General features: G+C 52.3%; 4 protein-coding genes across 7 annotated transcripts; 2 read left to right on the top strand and 2 right to left on the bottom strand.

Annotated features, from left to right (window-relative positions):
- Positions 1-1,852: 1,852 nt before the first annotated feature.
- Positions 1,853-9,778, bottom strand: DHRS1 (dehydrogenase/reductase 1). Of its 2 annotated transcripts, none has more exons than XM_070044955.1 (9): positions 9,497-9,778; positions 8,919-9,152; positions 7,355-7,498; positions 7,132-7,211; positions 3,889-4,021; positions 3,429-3,575; positions 2,811-2,880; positions 2,425-2,505; positions 1,853-2,242 (listed from the first exon to the last, which is right to left on the bottom strand). In XM_070044955.1, the coding sequence occupies exons 2-9, from the start codon at positions 9,066-9,068 to the stop codon at positions 2,106-2,108; spliced, it is 942 nt and encodes a 313-aa protein (XP_069901056.1). In that variant the 5' UTR covers positions 9,069-9,152; positions 9,497-9,778; the 3' UTR covers positions 1,853-2,105. The 2 variants fall into 2 exon arrangements, with proteins under 2 accessions (XP_069901056.1, XP_060150641.1); XM_060294658.2 differs by having other exon boundaries at positions 8,919-9,092; positions 9,497-9,777.
- A 48-nt stretch (positions 9,779-9,826) lies between these two features.
- Positions 9,827-15,954, top strand: NOP9 (NOP9 nucleolar protein). The gene is made up of 10 exons (XM_030854668.2): positions 9,827-10,161; positions 10,376-10,822; positions 11,884-11,994; positions 12,239-12,380; positions 13,101-13,293; positions 13,932-14,072; positions 14,481-14,606; positions 14,772-15,008; positions 15,222-15,327; positions 15,677-15,954. The coding sequence occupies exons 1-10, from the start codon at positions 9,915-9,917 to the stop codon at positions 15,832-15,834; spliced, it is 1,908 nt and encodes a 635-aa protein (XP_030710528.1). The 5' UTR covers positions 9,827-9,914; the 3' UTR covers positions 15,835-15,954.
- Positions 14,116-22,247, bottom strand: CIDEB (cell death inducing DFFA like effector b). Of its 3 annotated transcripts, XM_060294659.1 has the most exons (6): positions 21,394-22,247; positions 18,830-19,715; positions 18,354-18,498; positions 17,062-17,211; positions 16,630-16,820; positions 14,116-16,507 (listed from the first exon to the last, which is right to left on the bottom strand). In XM_060294659.1, the coding sequence occupies exons 2-6, from the start codon at positions 18,868-18,870 to the stop codon at positions 16,375-16,377; spliced, it is 660 nt and encodes a 219-aa protein (XP_060150642.1). In that variant the 5' UTR covers positions 18,871-19,715; positions 21,394-22,247; the 3' UTR covers positions 14,116-16,374. The 3 variants fall into 3 exon arrangements, with proteins under 3 accessions (XP_060150642.1, XP_030710535.1, XP_060150643.1); XM_030854675.2 differs by lacking the exon at positions 18,830-19,715; XM_060294660.1 differs by lacking the exon at positions 21,394-22,247 and having other exon boundaries at positions 19,599-20,695.
- LTB4R2 (leukotriene B4 receptor 2) lies at positions 21,441-22,508 on the top strand. Its single transcript, XM_030854670.2, has one exon. The coding sequence runs from the start codon at positions 21,441-21,443 to the stop codon at positions 22,506-22,508; it is 1,068 nt and encodes a 355-aa protein (XP_030710530.1).
- The last annotated feature ends 1,213 nt before the right edge of the window (positions 22,509-23,721 follow it).

Genomic DNA, 23,721 nt, shown 5'->3' on the forward strand with positions numbered 1-23,721 from the left:
AACTAGTCTTCTCTGGTGCCTAGTATGGTGCTGGGCAGAATGCAGGTGTCAAATAAATGTTTTCTGAATGAATACTAATCCCCCAAATGTCCTAAGACTCTGCTATTGGGTTTCTCAGATCTTGAATCTCTTCCACCTCCAATCAACACTCACTGTCCATGTTTCAGACTCTCAGAGCTCGACTCCATTGTTTGTGTTTCTAAGATTAATTAAGTCTTGTTGGAGGGAGGCAGTGTGGTATCTCTTAAAGAACACTGCTCCCTCCGGCTTCTTGAGATAACCAGGGCTGAGGCTGAACTCTGCGTTGATGTACTCTTGGGGACCCAGTTCACTCACTTCCTAAGGTAAGTCGAAGGTCCAGCTGACTTCTAAGGTCTTCCAGGGCTGAATGAAAGTCCTCTGTGGGTTGAAGCCTGGTCTGTCTTGTTCTCTGCTCTCCCAAAGCCAAGAATGGTGCCTGGTGCAGAGCATACTCTTAAATGTTTGTTAAGAGGAAGAATCGACAACTTTAGTGGTTACATATTGCTTGGTGCATATATGTTATTTCACTTACTTTCCAAAGTGGTGAAGTTAGGATTTGTGCACAGATTTGTATGACTTTGAAGCCCATGTTCTTCCCATGGTACCTTGCGGCGTTTAGGGAACAAGGCCCTCACGAAAGGATCTGTTCCAATGATGTTTTTTAAAGATGGGTGTGGAAGGCTGGAGGAGATCCTGAGGTGCTTGTCCTTCTTCTTAAGGCATACAGGCAACTGCTGCTGCCCCTCACCAATCTTAGGGGAATTTAGGGTGGTGAGTGGAAGGCAGTGAGTGGGTGGTGAGGAAATCTGATCACTGCGATCTGAATGGGGTGCCTGGGTAAATGGTGGAATTTAAGTACGCAGTTCTAGTCACACGCTGAGAAGCTGGCTCTCTCTTAAAAAATGGCCTGACTGGCAGCAGCTGTGGACTCCTGTGCCATACATACGCGCACCATAGCTGAATTCAAGCAACCGCCGTCAAGTCACTGACTGCAGGGTTGGAAGAGATGCACCAGCCAGTGAGCCACCCCAGCGCCCACTGGAATAGTAACCAGGGGCGGTCCCCAAAAAGCCACAGGAAGATCACAGCTTCTGCAGACTCTATGGGGAGCCCTCGGAAGCCTCAGCTCTCACCCTGCCCTTTTGGAAGTTTAGAAATTATCTATGCCACTCTGATTTACAGCAGCCATCCAGTTACCTTGATGGCCATCAAGGCTGCTGGTGGGAAGGTGCCCTCAGAGTGGCCCTCAGCTCCTCTTTGGAATACACACCCTGTTGCCTTGCCTCGGGCTGGGACAGATCCCCCCCAAGGAGGAAAGGCAGCCCTGAAGGGTTCTTGCAGTCAGTTCTTCCGAAAGCAGTTCAGGTGGTGCTGTCCCAGGAGGGAGGATGTGATGTGCCGGTGTCATCAACTACTCTTCTGCCTCTCACGTGGATCTGGAGAGTACTTTCCTCCCAAATTCCGGGAAACTGTGAACACCAAGGAGCTTGCCCTTCCTGGATTGGGCCTCAACCAGGGATCAGGCCCAGCTAGAAGGCAGCAGGCATCCCTGAAGAGACGGCGGAATGAGGGGGTGGGAAAGCAGTGAGGGACTGGGGTGTGCCTGCTTCTGGCTGTGGAGGACCCTGCTCCCCAGCTGGGGCATGGGAGCCAAAGGGCAGGTGCTCCTGAGATGGGCAGCTCTACAGGGAAGAGGAGCAACAGATGTGGAGTAAAGGGGCTTGTGCTGGGGATAGAGATCCTTGAGAACCTACACACTTTGCATACCATTAGGTCTCTCTCTCAAGTACTTAATACCTTCCTGAGCATAGAATCAGCACTTGAAAATAAGTTGAAGGAGAAACGAGACCTTTATTAGCCCCCAGAACATTTTTCAATATTAAGGCAAAAAGTAAAACACAGAGGCAAGGAAGACCTGAAGAAGGACCTATAAAGGCCCCTAGGGCTCAACCAGGGCACACGGCAGAGGCCTTCTCTTCAGATCAAGGGTATGCAGCAGGTGGGCGGGAAAGGTGGCCTTGTTCCACTGCGATAGGCCAACCACTCAGCCCAAAGGGAAGCAGAACTGTGTCAGGCCAGGAGGGTTAGAACTTGCTAGCATAGAGGGTCATAACCCACTTGGGCACTCGGAGGAAGCCAGGCAAGTAGGAGGCCAGCCAGCCCAGGCTGGAGACATGGGAGACAGCGGAGCTCAAAGACAAATAGTCCTGGACGGGGCGGCCTGCGGACCACAGGAAAAGAAGGATTAGACCCTTGCTTCCCACTCCTCGGACACCCCCACCCCAGCTGAGGAGAATGAATGGAAGGTGAGGGAGGAGGGAACAGGGAGAGAGAGCAGGAGAAGGGGTGAGCCAGGTGAGAAGGAAGAGAGGTCCAGGCTGGCTGCTGGGCCAGAGCTCTTACCATCAACGTCCTGCAGGCCGTAGCGCCGCGCCAGGTCACAGGATGGCAGCACCTTCCCGCTTAGGCTCAGGATATTGGGGTCTGTGGGCACACAGACAGCTGAGACGGCCCGGGTGTGGCCCAGGGCACTACCGAGACAGGCTTAGGGACCCAGACTTGTTTCTCTCTGTTTCTAGGAAGGTTCCTGGGCCTCTGGCTCTTGGCCATGTCTCCCAGGATCCAGTTCCTGAGGCTCCTGCACCTCAAACTGGGCATCGGACCCTTTGGGGCTCCAGACGCCAGAGAAAAGAAGGGCATATTCCTGGCTCGGGACCCTGAACTGACTGCCACCACCCTGAAGATCCTCCACGCCCTTTCCTGTTACCAGCCGCCCCCAACCTCTTCACCTGTTGCCAAAGCCACCACACATTTGCCACTCATTTCTGTGGTCTCCGCAGATGAGAAACGAAATTTGAACTGAAACACAGGGGCAGAGAAGTGAAGGGTTAATTTCCAAGAGCACTGCCCAAGTCCCTTCCCTGCTTTCAGCTTCTGTCCAGGAGACAGAGGCCCTCATCACTGCACCTGCAGGACTCAGCATCTCAGAAGGTACGGGAATCATTCCTCCCCACATCCAGTGAGCCCTGTACCCCAGGACCAGGACCAACTGCCTTTCCTAAGTGGAAGGATGTAGGGTTGTCAATTATGTCTGGGCCTTCTAGATTAGTTCAGAGCAGAGGTCAAGGGCATGGGCTTTGGAGCTGTATAATCTTTCCACTTATGGCACATGTGACCTTGAGCAAGTTTCTTAGCCTCCCTGAGTTTCAGTTTCCCCGTCTGTGAAATGGAGACACCGTCTCCCTTACAGAAGAAAAGGACATAATGTGTGTCAGTGCTCAGCCCTGCGCCTGCCGCGACAAGCACCTGGGTATTTACTCTGTTGTTACTGTCTTGCGGTTGGAGGATGTGGGGATGGAGTGGCTGATCCCCACATTTTCTGCCACCCTCGCCCTCCCCTTGCTAACCTGCTCAACAAGGGGATCGGCAGTGTTCTCCTCCTTCATCACGTGCTCCTTCAGCAGTTCTGTCTGCACCAACCCTGGCCAAAGCGACACGTAGCTGACCCCGTGGCACCGCAGCTCCTGGGCACAGTCAGCAGCCAGCCTGTCGCACTGCAGAGGGACAGAAGGCCAGGTGGGAGCCAGGGCACCTGGTCATGTCACCTCCCTCCCCTGCCTTCCCTGCTTCCACCGAGGATGCCCCAACCTCCTGGCCTTCCCAGGAGCCCTGTCTCAGCTGTCCACCTTCCCCAGTGCACTGCCTAGGCTGGCCAGCTGAGAGGAGCCCAGGCAAAGGAACCATCCATGCAGGGGCAGAGGAAGAGGTGAGGGTCAGTCAGCCTCACCACTCTGACTACCGGGGACTGTCTCTCCTGAGCTATGGGTACCACGACTGTCCCCAACCCCTGTGCCAGTGGGTCCTCACCGCAGCTTTGCCCACGCCATAGGGGACGTTGAAGAAATACTGCAGCCCACCAATGGAGGAGATGACCACGATGAGCCCCCGGCCAGCTGGTACCATCAGCCGTGCCCCATACACAGAGCATAAGTAGTGGCCTCTAGAAGGTGGGGCAAAGAAGAAGGAATGAACCACATTCAGGGCTGTCTCGGGAAGTTTCTTCTGCCCCCTAATGGCTTCTGATCCAGGAGAAGGCCGCAAACCTGGTGAATCAAGGGCCTGAGGCCACATTCTGAGAGGGACATGGGTAATATTAACCACCGAAGGTTAAGAAACAGCAATCTGTAGAAGACTGTAATGGAAGAAAAGCACTCTGTCATGACAGCAATAACAAAGCTAAAATAGCTCAGGGGATAAAACATAATAAATGTATAGGATCTACAAGGAAAAATTATAAAGTTCTGCTTAATATAAAAGAACAAGTACAGACATAATTTGCTTAGAAGAATCAACATGTAAAACATCAGTTCTACTTAAACTAATGCACAGGTCCAGTCAATGGGAGTTATATCTCAGTAAGACTCCTGGAGAGATCAACAGAACAATCTAAAGCTCAGTGAGAATAGATGTGTAAGAAGAGCCAGGAAAATTCTGAAAAAGGAAGAGTAACATCGTGTCGGTGAGGGGGATATGCTCCCCTCACCCAACCAACCTGCGTTAAAATGTACAATGAGGGGCTTTCCTGGTGGCGCAGTGGTTGAGAGTCCGCCTGCCGATGCAGAGGACACGGGTTCGTGCCCCGGTCCGGGAAGATCCCACGTGCCGCGGAGCGGCTGGGCCCGTGAGCCATGGCCGCTGAGCCTGCATGTCCGGAGCCTGTGCTCCGCAACGGGAGAGGCCACAACAGTGAGAGGCCCGCATACCACAAAAAAAAAAAAAAAAAAAAAAGTACAGTGACATAATAGTTAAAAAAATGCAGGACTGGCATAATAATACATAAGTAAGTCAATGAAACAAAATACTCAATAATTAATCCAAGTGTAAAGGAGAATTCAGCGAATTACAAACGGAACATTTCAAACCAATGGGGCGAGATGGACCACACAATAAATGGATTTGGAACAACTGGTCAGTTATTTAGTGGGTGGGATTTGTTCTCCACCTCATTTACTGTTTTAAAATGCATTCTCAAAATATTTGAATATAAAAAAATGAGTGCACAAAAGCACTGAAAGAAAGCATGACAATGTGTTCATAAACTTGACGTAGGGAAAACTTGTCTCAGTATCACACCTAGATAGAAATGTGACTTCTTAACAGTAAAACATATATATAGAGAGAAAGATGTACAAATACATACATGTGTACACAATTAAGTATACATAGCTGAGAAGAGCATACATGCAAACAATGAGTAATAAATTGAGAAAGATATTTGTAAAACACATCAAAGGAATCTAAAGATCTTGTACAAAGATCTCTTATAAATTGATGTGAAAAGAATAACTTAGTAACACAACTCACAAAAGAATCAAGAACCAATAAAAAGTGAAAAAAAAAAGCTCAACTTCACAAATAATAGAGAAGTGTAAATTAAAAAACACCTTCAGATATCTTTGGCCTATTAGATGGCGAAACTTGCCTGACCTCGTGGCCTGATATTGTCTAGTATGATTGAGGACACGGGGAAACAGATATCCTCCTTCACTGTTGTGAGATTATAAATTGGTGGGGTCTTTTTAGAGGACAGTTTGACAATGCTTATTAAAATCTTTAAGAAGTCATATTTTTTGACCTAATTATTTTCCACTGTGGCAACAAATAAGGGGTTAGATAAATAAATTATGGTATCTCTTCCTAGTGGAATATTTAAATGCATGGTAGAATATATACTAGGCTATTAACAGGAGCTATATCTCAGGCAAAAGAGGAAGCAGTGGTGACTAGGGGAATAAGATTGTACTGGTCTTCACAGTATATTTTTAAAAAAATAACACACACATACTTGGTAACCAGTATCGCAAGGGAAACAGGACCCTCCAAATGAAAACAAGTAGAGTATGGTATCAAAAGAAAGCCTGACCTCAGGCAATGCAGAAGAAAGGCACAGTAAATGTGAATGTGTGTGTGGGAGGTGAAAGGAGATGTTGGTGCACTTCCAGGAGGCTCACAGAGTGACCTTCACCTTGGAGAATTCATCAGAGCTCCAGGGCGGTGTCCAGGCCTTTGCTTCACAGGCTCAAAACCCTGACCAGCAGGAGATGAGAGTGTGGAAGGCTCCTCTCTTTGGAGGGTTAAGGATATGGGTGTTGCCAATTTCTAGCTTTTTGGGTTTTCTTTCTTTTTTTTTTTGGCCACGCCATGCGGCATGCGGGATCTTAGTTCCCCAACCAGGGATTGAACCCATGCCCTCTGCAGTGGAAGGGTGGAGTCTTAACCACTGGACTGCCAGGGAAGTCCGGGTTTTCTTTTCTTGATTGTTAGCTGACCATCCCCCTCTGTCCTCACAACCTTTATTCCACTTGGGAAATGACAAGTGGATTCTAATCCTGCTTCCCTGGGGTTGCCACTAGAAGCCCTGAGTGTCCTTAGACGCTTCAGAAGTAGATTTGCATATAATCTCTTGGTGACTCCCACAGGTGGCTGATCACATCCATGCAGTGTAGTTTCTGAGAGGGTACCCTCTTTCCAACAATAAACACAGACCTAACTGATGTATGTCATGCTGGGTGAACTCTTAATGCGGTGTTTCATCTCACTCCTTTGCCAGATGTATGTGTAACCTCATGACACCCCTGCCCTCCCAACTTGGACTTGGGAGTACCCTTGCCTGTGGGTCTGGAGTGAGGAGGGAAAGGCTAAGATAGCTGGCACTCACTCTTCCTTATTGACCTTCTTCTGATCTAAAACAAAACAATTTCTTCCTCTAGCCATCTTCGGAAATACTGACTATAGGTGGCATGCTTTACTGAGGGAAAGAGGCTCCCTTCTGGGTCATGCATTTGGATGGGCAGAAAATGAGGCAGGAGGGAGGGCAAGGGCAAATTCAGATGAAAATTACTGACAGAAACAAGGCAAAAGTTGACATTCCTAGGTACAGATTCACCGGATTAAACTTCTTTAGAGATTAGTGGACAAATGGGACAGAAGGGAGAAGAGAGACAAGATCAGAGGGAAAAGGAGAGGGCACATGGGAAAACGTCTGGGCCCTCAGCTTGGTTGAGTGAGGGGAGCCCAGGACCTTAGCGGGGTGGCAGGGGAGGCACCTACCTGAGTCCGACGTTGTTGATATCATCCCAGATGGAGGCGGGGCTTTCCCAGAATGCCTTTTTAGGGTTGTTCAGGATCACCTGGAAGACAGGGAGAGTGGTGAATAGGATGCTTTGAAGGCAGGAAGGGGCTGGATAATGGAAGGGATAATGAGTGGGGATGAGGACTCAGGTCAGAGGGAAAGGTCAGGAGTGTGGAGCTGGGGTCAAAGTTCAAAGAGCACCTGGACCCCAGCATAGGCGTTGTTGACCAGCACATCCAGACGCCCCTCCTGTTCTTGATCCACCTGCTCAAACAGGCTTCGCACTTCACTCTCCTGGCTTGAATCACACACCACGGGCACACACCGGCCCCCTCGGGATTGTGCCTGGAGAGGGTTAGAGAGGATATGAGCTTCCCGTCGAACATAGTATGAGACACAACACAGCTCCCCTCAACTCCCAGCGTGGGAGCTGAGAAGGCAATCATAGGACTCACAGCCAGCAGCTGAGGGAACATGGTGGCAATACTGCCCTCTGGTGCCTGTTGGAGGAGTTTCAGGAATGCTAGGTCCTGTCATTGTAGAGTAATGATGATGGGGATCCCAGGTTTAAAATCTATAGACATTTACTGAGACCTACCATGCGCAAGGCATTGTACTCTGCATGTGGAGGGTGAGGGACAAATTAGGCTTGGAGGCTGCTCTTGAGAAATCAGTATCTATCTTTTTCCTCATTACTAGTCATTTCCATTTCACGTGCCCTTAGCTCCCACTCTTCACCACTCATGTGGAATCCCAACTTAAAATCACAGCCCTCTTACCCTCACTCCACCAACACTTCTGCCTGGTAAATGAGAAATCAAAGTTCTCAGACATGAACTATCTCTACTTCCTGTTCTGCCTCACCCTCTACAAATGTGCCCCCATCCTCTAACTTCAGAGAAAGAACACCTTATTCAAGAACAATCATCATATTCTCCAGATCCATGCTCTGGGTCCCACCCTCTGACCTCCCTGCCTAACTGCTCACCCATATTCCCAGTGCATTCTGGGCACACTTATCACTTACCATATAAATATTAATTACTTTTATCACTTACTGTATTCACATTACATTGAAATGATCTGTTTCTGCCTTAGACTTCCTGCTGGACTCTCTTTTAAAAGCAGAAGTTAGGGCTTCCCTGGTGGCGCAGTGGTTGAGAGTCCGCCTGCCGATGCAGGGGACACGGGTTCATGCCCCAGTCCGGGAAGATCCCACATGCCGTGGAGCGGCTAGGCCCGTGAGCCATGGCCGCTGAGCCTGCATGTCCGGAGCCTGTGCTCCGCAACGGGAGAGGCCACAACAGTGAGAGGCCCGCGCACCGCAAAAAAAAAAAAAAAAAAAAAAAAAGCAGAAGTTATGTCTTACTAATTTTGGTAACCCCAGTGCTTCACCCAGTGCCTAGCCTATCAAACACACCCCAGTATTTATTTAACTGAAATTCAGTAGAAAAGTCGAGTGAAAATGTACAAGTCAATAAAGTCTTAACAAAAACAGAGAAAAAGCACAGGTCCACAACTCTTAAGATGCAACTCCAAAATCCCTGAAGCTCTCAAACAGCAAGTTTTTTCATAAAATTCACTTGGTGGCAAAATATAACCTGATCTGAAGTTACTTATGGGGTTTACTTATCCCACTTTGAGTAAAAATGTTCATGTCTACTGAGGAATATTTTGGTTTCAGGTAAGGGATTAAGAGGAGTGGTTAATGGGAAGGGCTCCCTGAGGTGGTTTCTGCCCCTGGGATCCCAGAAGAAGCACTCACCTCCTGAGCAGTGGCCTGCAGTGTGTCCAGATTGCGGCCAGTGATGTAAACCGTGGCACCTGCTTGGCAGAGCTGCAAAGCGATGCCCCGGCCAATACCCCTGGAAGCACCAGTAACCACGCACACTTGGCCCTTCATGGGAGCTGGCATGACTCACAAGCCAAGGGGTTAAATCTGTGGAAGCAAGGACTTGCTCTGACGGAAGCCTCCAGAGTGTATATGCAGAGGGGGGACCTTGACAATGATAGGAAGGGGAGCCAAGGCTGAGATCCTTTGATGGGAGAGAAGTTTCAGAGGGGGATAACCAGTGCAGGGCCCAGGACAAGGCTGGTTGTCCCTTTTGGGAGGCCAAGGACTGAAGAAGTGGGGCTGTCCAGGAGGGCCACTTACTGAGACTTTCTGAGTGGGGCTGACTGGGTGGGGGCCTGTAGCGGGGCGGTCCCTCCCAGCGCGTCCACGCGGAGTTCTGAGCTCTCTGGAGCACTGGCCGCTGGTCCGGAGGCGAGACTTCCGGGTCGGGGGTGGGCGCGAGGCCAAGGGACCCCGAGCCCGAAGTGGAGGGAGCTCGCGCCCCTTACCTGCCACGTGTACTGCTGCTGGAGTTCTCGCGCCGCCTCGTTCTCGAAGTCGAGGACTTTAATTCTGGCCGCGGGAGCGGGACGAGGTGACAACTACGGGGTCAGAGTACGAGGCTGGGGTGGAAGTCCGCGTTCTGACCCAGTTTCCGCTGGCGACGCGGACGGGAGGATCAAAGAGTACCCCGCGGTTCCGGGGCAATGACCGGTGGGAACCAGCACTGGCAAGCGAGAGCTGGGCGATCCTGAAACTCAGCCACTCCCGCCGCGGAGCGGCAGTCGCGGGGCTATGACGTGTAACGCTGCGCCCTGAGCGCGCGGGCGTGCCTAAACTTTGCCAGGCCCCGGCCCGTACGCGAGTGCTTGAGGTTCCCCCTGCGGCTAAGGAAGCCTTTGCTGGCGGAGAGGTGCCGAAGCACTCATGGGGTTGGTTCCGCGCTCCCCCCACCAGGCGGGGCGCCAGTTCCCAGCTGGTGGCAAAAGAGGGCGCGGAGCCAAGGGCTCGGGGCGGCCCCCACCAGGCCGCCAGCGACAACCCTGCCCGCCTCCGGATGGGCGCTCAGAGCCGGCTCCGGATGCGCACCCTCACCTGAGCCCAGAAGCTTTGGGGTATTTCCGCCGGGCGCTATCCGCGCTGAAAGAGGTCCCCGAGACGGGAGAAGAACGAGGTAGGGAGCAACTTTGGGGTGGGATCAAGGGAGGCACTTAGTTGGGCATAAAATCCAGGACCGGTAAGGACATTTTCGTGGGTCCCCAGGGTGTGAGGACTTAGTTTCATCTCCTGTATCCCCTTCCTCCCTCCCCACCCCTTGGTTAAGTGATGGAACATAACCTTAGCCTCCTCTCATTCTCTTTAATATATTTCTTTTCTTGTTTTTCCAGAGCTGATGGTGCACAATGTTTTGAAAGAAGTGGAGGCTCAGGCCCTAGCCTTGGCCACAAACAGGGCTGGTAGTGAGATGCTGCAGGAACTGTTGGGGTTCAGTCCCCTGAAACCGCTGTGTCGAGTATGGGCTGCTCTGCGGCCCAACTTGCGCTTTGTGGCCTGTCATCGATGTGGGGTCCATGTATTGCAAAGTGCTTTGCTGCAGCTGCCTCGATTGCTAGGGAACCCTGCAGAGGAGGAGGAGGAGGAGGAGGATGGGAAGGATGGTCCTTTGGAGACCCTGGAGGAGCTGGGCCTGGGACTAGCCGCTGAGGTGTGTGATGATTTTCTTTTCTACTGTGGAGACACACATGGCAGCTTCGTGGTCAGAACTTTGCTGCAGGTATTGGGAGGGACTCTTCTGGAGTCTGAGAGAGCCAGGCACCGTGGCTCCCAGTTACCTGGTAAGTATTACAAGAAAGGGATATAGACCCAGAGGGAAGGAGAGTTTAGGAAGTTCAGAAGGAGAGAATAAGCAGAGGATTTCTTCATGATCATAAAGAATTAGCAGAGAAATGAGGTCAGGGATATCAGGCCAAAGATTAGTGTGCGTAGAGGCCCAGAGGTAAGGATGCATAGGTGTGTTTAGGGAACAGCTGTTAGAAGAATGGGGGCAAGTGGAAGAGATGATTCACTTGAGCATTGTGTTTCAAACTTTTTTTTTAACCAGAACTCACAGTATGGAAAAGTTTTTTAAACATGACTCGACATACATATGTGTATATATACACATACTGGATTCAAGCAAAAGGTCAGAAAACAATACCCTTACTACATGCAACCCACTCTGATATTTTCTTCCCCCCCCCTTTTTTTTTTTTTTTTGCTGAGCCACACGCGGCTTGTGGTTCCTCGACCAGTCATCAAACCTGTGCCCCGTGCAGTGGAAGCTTGGAGCCCTAACCACTGGACTGCCAGGGAGTTCCCTCCTTTTTCATTTTATTTTGTGTGTTACATTAAAGAAATGCTTAGGACTTCCCTGGCGGTCCAGTGATTAAGAATCTGTGCTTTCACTTCAGGGGGCGTGGGTTCGATCCCTGGTTGGGGAAATAAGATCCCGCAGGCCACACAGCGCGGCCAAAAAAAAAAAAAAGGTGGTTGAGACCCACTAGATTGATTTCGTAATACACTCATAGGCAGCAGACCTACATTTTGAAAAACACTGGGAAATAAGATAGTGAGTTTAGGTGAGGCCTGATTTTGGAACACCTTGAACTCCTGACTGAGGAGTTTGGACTATCTCCTATGGACCCTGGGGGAGCTGGTTGAAGTTTCTTAGAGAAATTAAAACGGAAATGTAGTCTCAGTTCAGTCATCCAGACGAGACGAGACATTCAGTTGTACCGACTGAGTTGTATGTGTTCCGCATCTCCAAGCCAAATCCTTGTTCAACTATGGAATTATTCTTCCTCCTGGATGGCAGTTCGTGATCTCACCACTGCATACGTTCTTGATCTTCCTTCAGAAGCACAAAGGGCCCCATCTCGGGAATGTAAGGCAACCGATTTCGAGGTCCCTGAAACCTTCTTGAATTGTCTTCAGAACCTGAGCTCCTGCTTTCTGAAGGACATTGCTGGTAAGGAGGGAAATAAGAGGAAAGCTAGGATCTTTTTTGGAGGTGATGATCATCAAACAAGGCTCTTATTTTGATCAGTCTTATCTCTCTTGTTTTCAAATCTTAACTGGTTTGATGTTGTAAAGGCCCTGTGTAGACCATTTGTGTCCACAGTCCCTTGAATCTTGTTGCCTGAGATCTGAGGTTTTATAGGTTGTCTGGCTTTTGGGAAAGCCGCTTTTATTATTTCTGCCCTCCCCCACAGTGTTTATCACTGACAAGATCTCCAGCTTCTGCCTTCAAGTAGCCTTACAGATCTTACACCGCAAGCTGCCTCAGCTTTGTGCCCACCTCTGCAATGCTGTGATGGGCTACTTGAGTAGCCGCAATTCCTCAGCAGATGGCAGGTATGGACAGGGCCTCAGGATTGACCGAGGTGGTGGGCTGTGTGAAATGAATGACATGATATGGGTATTTTGTTTGTTTGTTTTAAAAGACAAAGGTTTTCATTCTGTGTATGTGTACATATGTATATATATGAGATACATACATATGAGGTATATATATGAGATATATATGTATATAGCTGTGTTATTTGTTTGTCCAGTTTTATTGAGATATAATTGACATATAGCACTGTGTAAGTTTAAGGTGTGCAGCGTGATTTGACTGACTTACCTCACAAAACAATTACCACAATAAGTTTAGTGAACATCCATATTCTCGTTTACATACAAAATTAAAGAAATAGGAAAAAATTTTTTATGCCTTGTGATGGGAACTCTTAACAACTTACATGTAAAACATACACTAGTGTTAGTTATATTTATCATGTTATACATTACATCCTTAGTATTTATCTTATAACTGGACATTTGTACCTTTGATCGCTTTCCGCCAGTTCCCCCTACCCCCAGGGCCCCTGCCTCTGGTAAACACAAATCTGACCTCTTTTCCTATAAGATTGTTTTTGAAGTATAATTGACGTACAACACTGTGTTAGTTCCTGTCACACAACGTGATGATTTGCTATTTCAGTACACTTCAAAATGATCACCATGGTAAGATGTGGTTATTTTGGATGAAGTGAAGTGAAGACTACCTGATCACCCTCTCCTTGTCCCCAGTCCCCTACTGCTATTTCTGCGCGATCAGACGAGCTCCAGACTCCTGGAGCAGGTGCTGCTGGTGTCGGAGCCCCCAAGGCTCCAGAGCCTCTTTGAGGATCACTTCCAAGGACAGCTGCAGACCCTGGCTGCACATCCTATTGCTAACTTCCCTTTGCAGCGTTTCCTAGATGCTATCACCACTCCTGAGCTGGTGAGTCACGAACTTGGCTGAGTCCGTTCCTTTTAGTTCTTGTTCATTGGGACTTGCTTTATTGTATGCCTGCATCTGTATTTTCAACAGTGTACTGGCCGTTCCCCTTGAGAAGTTATTCCTGGAGGCTTCCCAGAGCTTAGGGTAAAGGTGCCTTCTTCCCAGAAAGGATTTGCTTTGGCTTCTCTCAGGTGCCAGTGCCAGCAGGAGACCGGCGTAATTCAAGTTCTCAGCCTGAGCTTCCGTGGCTCGCGCAGTCTCTGGGTACTTGGCTACAAATCCATATGAGCACTGGAGCTGCTGTCCTAGCTTCTCATTTCCTTTGCTGCTTAGTGCCAAGGCATGTTTCCCTGGGATCTCATGGGTTGAGATCTGGGGTAGAAGGGGAGGTTTAATTCTAGTCCTCCCTTATCCTGAGAGTATGGCCATTTACAATCCCCTCCCCATGGGAGGCCGCACCTCTAAGACTGCCCCTTTGTTCTGGACCTTCCTTATCCATCCGAACCAAAGTCCTGTTATTGGCAATGCTTTTATGTTTTATCTAGCATTTTTAGTTGTTTTTGGCAGGAAGATTTCTCTCAATAACTCAGCCCACTGTTACCAGAATGCCAGATTCTTTAACCCATGTCTCCCCTCAGCTGTCCCCCGTGTTTGAGGAGCTAAGCCCTGCCCTGGAAGCTGTGCTGGCTCAGGGTCACTCAGGGGTAGTCATTGCCCTGGTCGGGGCCTGCCACAGAGTTGGGATCCACCAAGCCCAGGTCCTACAGCTGTTGTTGGAGGTGAGTGGTGGTTACCCGCAACCCATTTATGCCCTCAGTTCAAATTCTACCTGCTAGGACTTAGCTAATCTTCAGTCGTTGTATCTGTGGACCCAAGAGGTCTAGTGCCCAGGGAGTTCACAGATACAGGGGGAAATGAAGCCAAAACCATCTCATGGCCCTGGAATGAAAATAGTCTCCCAGGGCAGAGAGAGAAGTTTTAAGGAATAAATATTTATTCAGCCCGTTACATACATGGAGGCTATGGATACAGCAAGGCAGATGAGATCCTGTCCGCATGCAGCTTATGTTCTTGTGGAGTTAGGCATTCTCATCTGTCCTGAATGCTTTCCCCTGTCTGGGAAGTCGAGGTTAGGGATGAATTGCTTGAGGTTAGTTCTCAGTTTCATGTTTTGTCTTCCTTTCTAGGCGTTCCACTGTGCAGAGCCCTCTTCCCGGCAAGTGGCCTGTGTGCCTCTCTTTGCCACTTTGATGACTTATGAGGTGTACTATGGACTGGCAGAGGAGGAGGGGGCAGTGCCCGCAGAGCACCAGGTGAGGTAGGGGAGAGGCCAAACCTGTGACTAACTGGGTACCAGGCCTCCCAGGGCTTAGGAAGCCCCTCACCACTGAGGTGAGGGTGGTGAGATCTCTGGCTTCATCCAAGTGAAGGCGGCAGTTTGGTGGCTGCCTCCTAATTCCCTGTCTCTGTCCTTCCAGGTAGAAATGGCCACTGCCAGGGACCTGGGGGAAGTGACAGTCCTTGGGTCTCTGCTGCTCCAGCATTTGCTGCACTTCTCCAGTCCTGGTATTATACTTCGAAGTTTGGGTGCCTTGACAGGACCACAGCTTCTGACTCTGGCCCAAAGCCCTGCTGGTTCCCATGTGCTTGATGCTGTCCTGACCAGCCCCTCCGTGACACGCAAGCAGTGCCGCCGGGTGCTGAAGACCCTAAAGGTTAGATTTCTGGCTTCTGCTTTGATTCCTCTGCCATCCTCCATTTAGAGAATGTGAGCTTCCCCCAGGACTCTGCTTCGGAGTCACAGAGAGGATGTGTAGTTCCTAGACTGCTTCAACTCAGCCTCTGAACTTCAGCCCTCATGCCCACCCCAACCCAACACACTTCTGTGGACTGCCCTAGAGGGCCCTACCTTGCTTGTCTCAATGCAGGGACAGTATGTGGCTCTGGCCTGTAGTCGCCACGGCAGCCGTGTGCTTGATGCCATCTGGAGTGGGGCAGCCCTGGGGGCCCGGAAGGAAATTGCTGCTGAGCTGGGTGAGTACCAGCACCGATCTTTGACCTTTCCAAGTGTCCCCTTTCCTCACTCTAAAGAGCTGGGTGGCTGGGAATGGACCTAAATTAAGCAGAGACTTCAGTTCCAAAGGGTGGTCTTGGCCACGGGTTCTTGGCAGTCTGTTCTCCCCTGCCCCTCTGCGGACTGTGCAGCCCTGTGCTCCCACCCCTCCTCCTGACTTCTCTTCTTTGGACAGTGAGGTGTTAACTCTATCCTGAGGCAGACCCAGGGTTCCAAAAAAATGGAGGGACTTTCACCCCAAGTAGAGTCTCTTCAAGGATGGGTGGGTGACTGCATGGTGATACTGAACACGAATGGTTCCCTTTGCAGGGGCGCGGAACCAGGAGCTGATAAAGGACCCTTTTGGCCACCATGTAGCTCGAAACGTGGCCCTGACTACCTTTCTGAAGCGGCGAGAGGCTTGGGAACAGCAGCAGGGGGCGGTGGCCAAGCGGAGGCGGGCCTTGAACTCAATACTTGAAGACTAAGGCCTTTGGATCTGGGACTGGGTGTTCATGGGGCACGGGGAAACGGAGTATCTATCCTGTCCTGTTCCTAGTTTAAACTGGAGTCAAAAGTCTTATTGATAAACATTTTTATATTTTTACTGGAAACACCTTTGTTATTTTGTGGGGGAAGGGTACAAAGAAATAGAGATCTCAAGGTAAAGTTAGAGAGGGCTTTCTTCAGGGCACTGGGGAGCTTAGGGACAGGAGGGGAGTGGTAAGGACCTCTAGATGTAGCAGCAATCAGGGTGGGATCCAGATGCCTGTGGACAGGCTGTGGCCTTTCAGGGTAAGTGGGAGGCTGCAAAGATGGCTAGGAATGGATAGTATTCTTCAGCAATGGGTATAGGCTGGGGTGGAAGGCGTTAGGCTGATGGGCCTGTCACTATGGGATCAGAAGACTGGGGAAAACAGGCGGGTTAGTGAGCCTGCACTGTGTGTAGGCCCCAAACTTGATGCTGTCACAGTCCTTACAGTCTGTCTCTTGGAATGAGTCTAGGGGCAGAAGCTCAGAGCCCCTTCTCAGTAGGGTTGGAGGCGACCCTGCCGCTGCCACCGCTCAGTCCCTTCCACTGCATGACGAAGGGTGGAGGAAATTCCCAGCAGCATGTGGCCCAGGCCTTGCAGCAGTGTGGAGGCCCATCGGAGGAGCTCCCTGAAGGGCAGAGACAAGAGGAAGTCACGGGGTGGGGTCTGGGGGTTTTCCACAGGGGAGAGCTAACAGGGTAGGGGAGTGCAGCCGTAGGGGTGGGGAAGTGTGACATGTTGGTCTCTGACCTGAGTATTTTCTTTGGGCCGAGTCCTTGAATGTCACAGCTCATGGAGTAGAGCCCGTAGAACGTGGCTTTGATGTTCAGGCTGCCAAAGAGGTCTCGAGGGTTTTGCTTGTATACGTCGAAGGTGATGCGGGCGATGTCCTTGCTGTGCTTGGGCTTCTCCCGGCCCAGGCCATACGACAGCACCCCACTCTGTAGGGGCCCCCCCACATCGGTGCAATGGACCCTCACATACTGACACTCACCACTAATCCCTGTCAGCACTGGGACAGACCCACCCTTGCCTGGACTCTTGGTCCACTATAAGGAGTCCTCGACAACTCCTCACCTCTCCCGTCGCTTCTGCCCCCAAGATCAGGGTTAGGTAGCAGAAGAGGCTTGGGAGAGACAGAAAGGATCAGTGGCCTAAGCAGCCCCAGTGTGGGCCTCTCACCCTGCTGGGGCTCCAGCTCTGTCCCAACTCCAGCACCATCAGGCATGTGTCATCCTCCAACAGCTGGAAGAAGTCCTCGCTCTCCACTGTGGTCCCATCCTCCTCCAGCACCAGTGTTAGCACTCCACTCAGTGTCAGAGTCTTCTGTGCCTGCCCAGTGGCAAGAAGTAGGAGGGAAGGGGCAGAGCTTATCCCATGCCCCTTCCCTGTCCAGCTGCCCAGCACCCAATGGTTGACCCTAGATGCTGACTGATATCCCAACTCTCCTTCCTGGTGCTTTGCCATCCCTTCTAATGGCTCTAGCTCACGGTGTTCTTTAGTTGTTGGGGGACCCTCACTAGGGGCTGTCCTTTTCCTATTTGTTCCTGCTTTGCTCCTACCATGTCACTGTCATCTCTCTCAGCTTCCCTCCAAGCCATGCCTACTGGTTAGGAATTGAAAAGCTCGCCAGTTTCTCTTGAATGGGTATAGGCATTATGCTGATGGGGCCTATCACGACGGGTCTTATCTCCAGTGTCCCACCTCACTCTCCCCGACCCTCACAGTTCTTCGGAACTATTTTCAGTAATAATGACTTTTAACCTTTTGAGTCTTCACTAGTGTCAAGTATCTATGTAGCACTTAACATACATTATTCTCTTTTACTCCTTTCAGCAGCCCTAGGAGGTAGTTGTATTATTGTACCCTTTTTACAGATGAAGAAACTGAGGGGTTTTTTTTGTTTTTGTTTTTTTTGCGGTACGCGGGCCTCTCACTGTTGTGGCCTCTCCCGTTGTGGAGCACAGGCTCTGGAGGCACAGGCTCAGCGGCCATGGCTCACGGGCCCAGCCGCTCCGCGGCATGTGGGATCTTCCCAGACCGGCGGGGCACGAACCCATGTCCCCTGCATCGGCAGGCGGACTCTCAACCGCTGCGCCACCAGGGAAGCCCGAAACTGAGGTTTTGATAGGCTGAGTAACTTCCCAAGTTTTGACACTAGGAAGCGGCAGAATCAGGATTTGAATTTGATCTGTCATACAAATTGCCGTTCCATACTGAGTTCTGAAATCTATCCCTCCACCCCTGTCTACTCCTTTCCCGCCCCCAAAGAAAAGCCCACTCCTTGGAAAAAAAAAAAAGTGAACTGACTCAAATGCAGCAGAAGCCACTGGGCTCACCCCCCTGCTTTTAGCCCTCAGAGGGAGGGGCAGCCATGTAGCTGCGGCCCTTCCTGCTCATTATTCCAAGCTCACACTCTTCCCTAGCCCCTTGGCTGCCCCTGCTCTTGGAACCCAGGGACGTGGCCCACACACCTTGTGTAGCAGTTCCCGGCGGGTGGCAGCTGTAAGGCCTTTCCGAGTGGCCCGCTTGTGATCACAGACGCGGAAAGGTCGCGGGGGTGGTGGAGCCGAGGTCCAGACCTTACGGCCCAAATCGGAGCTCATACTGGTTACTGACCTGGTAGGTGGGAAGAAAGGTCAAGGAGTGAGGGGTTTGGTGAGTGCAGCGGGGGTGACGGGCGTGGGGTAGCTGGAGCTTTAGGGAAGTTGGGAGGGAGGGATCTGGGTGTGCGGATTAAAGTAGCTCGGGGAGAGAGGGAGAGACCACGGACTGGGCGCAGTGGGGGGGTGAGGGGGGGTGGCGGTTCAGGAGCTGGACAAGCCCACTGTGAAAAGGGGCAGGGAGGGGAAGGGGTACAAATTCGAAAGTTTTCTAGGGTCTGAAAGCAGCTTTGTCACCCTGCCTATATCCCCAGAGCTGGAGAGTGGAGAGAAGGGTTAGAAATCACCTGAGCAGGCCGCTGGGGTCCAGGGCAGAGAGGTACTCCATGGTGGAGGGAAGGAGCAGGAGAGTTGCCTCTCCCGGGAGGTCTGGGCTCGGTGGTTCTCGGCGGGGTTGGAGCTGAAGTGGTGGTGTTTTCTGTTACGGAGCTGGGATCTCAGCCCCGGCGAGGTGGGGTATGAGTCAAGCCCGGACTCTGGCCCCCCTGCCTGGCCAGTGAGAAGGGCAAAGTCCAAGGGGAGGGAGGAGGGGAAGGGCCAAGTGGGGTGGTGGAGGAAGGATGGAGGCCCAGATATGTCCAGCAAAAGCCATGGAAGTTTGTGTGTGTGTCTCTGGTGGCAGCGTGTGATGTGAGGGTACATGGGAACTATGTAATTGGATGGAATGTGATATCCGGTGTGTTTCTTTATATCGAGGTAATTTCTAGGGCCAATTTCTCCTGGCTCCCAATCTGTGTGAAGCTGGTTATGTGATTTGCTCTGTATGTGCTGCCACCTACTGAAAACGCCATGAACTGCAGCTTTAGGAACAGGGAGGCCGTGCTGAGGATGGGCAGGGCTTGGAGAAAATAGAACACCTCCAGGCAGTGTGCCTGGGTGGGGTGCGAGGGGAGGATGGGTCCTGATCCATGGATCCAGAATCACCAGGATCCTGTCTGGGACCCTGGCCTTCCTCTTTCATGCTCTTCCCTCTGTGGGCTAGGGGAGGGGCTGGCTCAACACTTCTCTTCAGAAGAACTGCCTGCTTCAGCTGCACTGGATTAGTCATTCTCTCACCTTTCTCCACTGGCCACTTTATAGGCATGGAGATGTGGAAGGCGGAAGAGGGGATGGGTCCTTTGATGACATCAGGACTTTAGCATTCGGTACCCCGTGCCCCATCTCTGATTTCAGCTGCAGTTGTGATGAACAGTTGTGAGGAAGCTCAGACTCTCACTGTCAGTGAATCCCTCACATGAGCATAAGTCTCCTTGATTTCTTGCCCAGGAGTCTTATCTGAAGCTGTAGCAGCCCACTCAGCCCCCTGACAAGTACAGGCTGCAAGTGTGTATAAGGGCATTAATGCCTCTAGGACAACCCTCAAACAATGGGGAATGTGAGCTGGCCATAAACGCCCATCTTCTCTCTTTCTGGAAGTTATTTTGTGCACTCAGAGGTTCCTGATGCCCACTGAATATTGGAATTCAATAATACACTCTTACTGGTTTTCCTCTTCCCTCTCTTCCCCTGCTCTCTCACTCCTGCTTCCCGACCTGTCTCCCCAAATACCAGATTACCCATGTCCTCGACTCAGGCTCTGCTCTGGAGGGAACCCAAACTGAGACAAGACTGGTGTCCTGGCTCCCAAGGAACCCCCTTCTGGCTGTTGACTGGGCAGAAGCCTTTTTTCCCTTTCCCTAAATTTCATCAATCTACCAAATTTCTTCCTTTCCAAGCTTTGCCCAACCTCACGACCTAGAGAAGTAAGTCTCTACACTGCGCCCTTTCCTTTTTCCTTGCGTCGTATCCTGGTGCAGCCTGGCAGTGTGGCCTCTTCATGGTTGTCAGTTAGGACTCCTCAACCAGGCTATAAGCCCTCACACCTCCATGCATCTCCCATTCTGCCTGGAACTTAACCTATGCTTTACACTGAAAGCTGCCATTGACAGCCCACTGAGAGGTGTGAGGGCAGAATGACTGGGGCAGGGTCCAAGGCAAGAGGTGAGAGGGGTAGGTAGGAAGCTGAGGAAAAAGGGGGCTCAGGAGTCTGAGTCTCAGAGTCAGGAGTCTGAAAACAGGCAAAGGTAGAGCAGCTGGGGGAATGAGGAGTTGGGTCGCCTTCTCTGCTGAGTGCAGGCAAGAGCGGCCAGACAGCATAAGAGCTGCAGGGTGGGAGGATTGGGACCACAGGGTGGGGGGCAGGGGGTGGGGAGGGATGAGCGCAGAAGCAGGACCCAGGGGCAGGATCTGGCAGTGTCCCTACTCACCCACACGACCAGGGAACCTTATCTGCACCCCTTCAGCTTATCCTGTTTCCTGGGGAGGCGGGCTCTCACACGCCTGGACGTGTTAGTGATGGGAAGCAGCAGAGTGAGGGAGGGGCCCCAGGAAAGGCCCGAGAGGAGCCCCACCTTGTCCCTCCCTGTTTTCGCCTCACCCTCTGACAACCTGACAGGCACAGGACAGGATTAGGCACCTGGCCCACTGCCCCTTTGCCTTTGGGCTTCCCCAGGCCCCTGGAGGGCCCCCAACCCTGCTCGCTCCCAGCTGGGTAAGTAGATCTGCCCATGAGACCATACTCCCTTCCACTCACTTTTGCCCTGAGGTATAGGCAACGGGGCTGGACAAAGAAGGAGAGGCCAGGTTAGGAGGGTGGAAGGTGGAGGCAGTGACAGCCTGGGAGTCAGGACTGGGGAGGTCGGCTGACCCAGAGCAGGGGATTTGGGTTCCAGGAAGTAGTGTTTGAGCTGGGTCTGGGGTCCTGGAGGAAGAGACAGAAGCTCCCAGACAGAAGAGAGGCAGGCTGCAGAGGAGTGAGGGAGGCACAGTCCCTTCTCACCGGCATCAGGCGTAACATGGGCTTTTGCCCCACCTGAAAGCGCTCCATGGCTCTTTCCAGCCTCCCGTAGGCGCCTAGGGATGTCGGTTTGCTACGGTCCCCCGGGAAACGAGACGCTGCTGAGCTGGAAGACCTCGCGGGTCACAGGCACAGCCTTCCTGCTGCTGGCGGCGCTGCTGGGGCTGCCTGGCAACGGCTTCGTGGTGTGGAGCTTGGCGGGCTGGCGGCCCGCACGGGGGCGACCGCTGGCGGCGACGCTCGTGCTGCACCTGGCGCTGGCCGACGGCTCGGTGCTGCTGCTCACGCCGCTCTTCGTGACCTTCCTGACCCGGCAGGCCTGGCCGCTGGGCCAGGCGGGCTGCAAGGCCGTGTACTACGTGTGCGCGCTCAGCATGTACGCCAGCGTGCTGCTCACCGGCCTGCTCAGCCTGCAGCGCTGCCTCGCCATCACCCGCCCCTTCCTGGCGCCCCAGCTGCGCAGCCCGGCCCTGGCCCGCCGCCTGCTGCTGGCCGTCTGGCTGGCCGCCCTGGTGCTCGCCAGCCCGGCCGCCGTGTACCGCCACCTCTGGGCGGACCGCGTGTGCCAGCTGTGCCACCCGTCGCCCGCCCACGCCGCCGCCCACCTGAGCCTGGAGACCCTGACCGCCTTCGTGCTGCCCTTCGGGCTGGTGCTCGGCTGCTACGGCGTGACGCTGGTGCGGCTGCGGGGCACCCGCTGGGGCGCCAGGCGGCACGGGGCGCGGGTGGGCCGGCTGGTGGTCGCCATCGTGCTGGCCTTTGGCTTGCTCTGGGCCCCCTACCACGCTGTCAACGTACTGCAGGCGCTCGCCGCGCTGGCTCCGCCCGAAGGAGCCTTGGCGAGCCTGGGCGGGGCGGGCCAGGCGGCGCGAGCCGGAACCACGGCTCTGGCCTTCTTCAGCTCCAGCGTCAACCCGCTGCTCTACCTCTTCACCGCCGGGGATCTACTGCCCCGGGCGGGTCCCCGCTTCCTCACGCGGCTCTTCGAGGGCTCCGGAGAGGCCCGATGGGGCGTCCAGTCTAGGGTGGGGGCCATGGAGCTCCGAGCTAGCACTCGGCTCAAAGTGCTGGGGCAGGGCCGTGGCAATGGAGACCCTGGGGGCGGGGCGGAGAGGGACAGTCAGGGATGAGACCCTTGACGTCAAACCCTACAACCGGGCCTGCTCTCCCCTATCCCCTTACATCGCCTCCCAGAGCTCAGGGAACCACTGTGGACAGTTTGGGGATCCTTCTCTGACCATAGTTTTGACCTGTCTGGGCAGAATTATCATACATCTGGGGCAGGCCCAGGTTCCTCAAACTGAGGGACTTTGAGTGGTGATGGTCAGTGTTAAGGAGTATCATGTACTTGCAGGTTGGCATGTGCCCAGGTGCCAGAGCTGCTTACTTGTTGCCAATAGCTATTGTGAAATACACTGGGTGGTCATTATGTTTCAGCAAAAATAGAAATGAGACTTTTCTGATAAGCAAGGAAAATAAGCAAACAATGAACAGGCTGGGGAAACAGCATAAACAGGCCTGAAAGAGTTAAGCAATCTTGGTTACTCTTTAGCTGTTACTACTAACAAACACTTGTAGCTAGACTTGTCCTTCACAAAGCTAATTACTCTCTGATTCCATAGGAATTATACTCTGCACCTGGCATTCTTCTCCCCCTACACTCTCTCGCAGCATTAAAAGAAGGTCACCGGGGCTTCCCTGGTGGCGCAGTGGTTGAGAGTCTGCCTGCTGATGCAGGGGACACGGGTTCGTGCCCCGGTCCGGGAGGATCCCACATGCCGCGGAGCGGCTGGGCCCGTGAGCCATGGCCGCTGAGCCTGTGCGTCCGGAGCCTGTGCTGCTCTGCAACGGGAGAGGCCGCAGCGGTGAGAGGCCCGCGTACCACAAAAAAAAAAAAAAAAAAAAAGGTCACGGGACAATAACTTCAGGGACACCAGACCCGGTTGCCTTTTGCTAGCTGTGGCCGTTTTAAAATATTGCAAGAAGAAGAAGAATGCAAAACCTTCACCACTTTGATCCTTATCACTTACCTGGACTGCAAGTTCTACCTATAAGACCCTCTGTAATCCCCCAGGAGAGGGGGGGCACAGTTCTTGAGGTGCTAGCCTGCTGTGTTTCCCTCTTGCCTGGCCAAAGGAATAAAGCCACTCTTTTCTATTTCCTCCAGACTTTGTCCCCGTATTTCTATTCGGCATTGGTGGACAGGGAGCCAAGATTTTGGCAACAATTACACGATGGCTTAAGCATGCTCCCTCCAGTGGTTCATCATACCTGAGTGATACCGAAGTCACCTAGTTGCCTGCTGGGTCGGGCCAAGGCTGGGCAATGCCAGCCTTCGGTGGC

This window comes from Globicephala melas, chromosome 2, assembly GCF_963455315.2.
Source record: "Globicephala melas chromosome 2, mGloMel1.2, whole genome shotgun sequence".
NCBI classification, from domain to species: Eukaryota; Metazoa; Chordata; class Mammalia; order Artiodactyla; family Delphinidae; genus Globicephala; species Globicephala melas.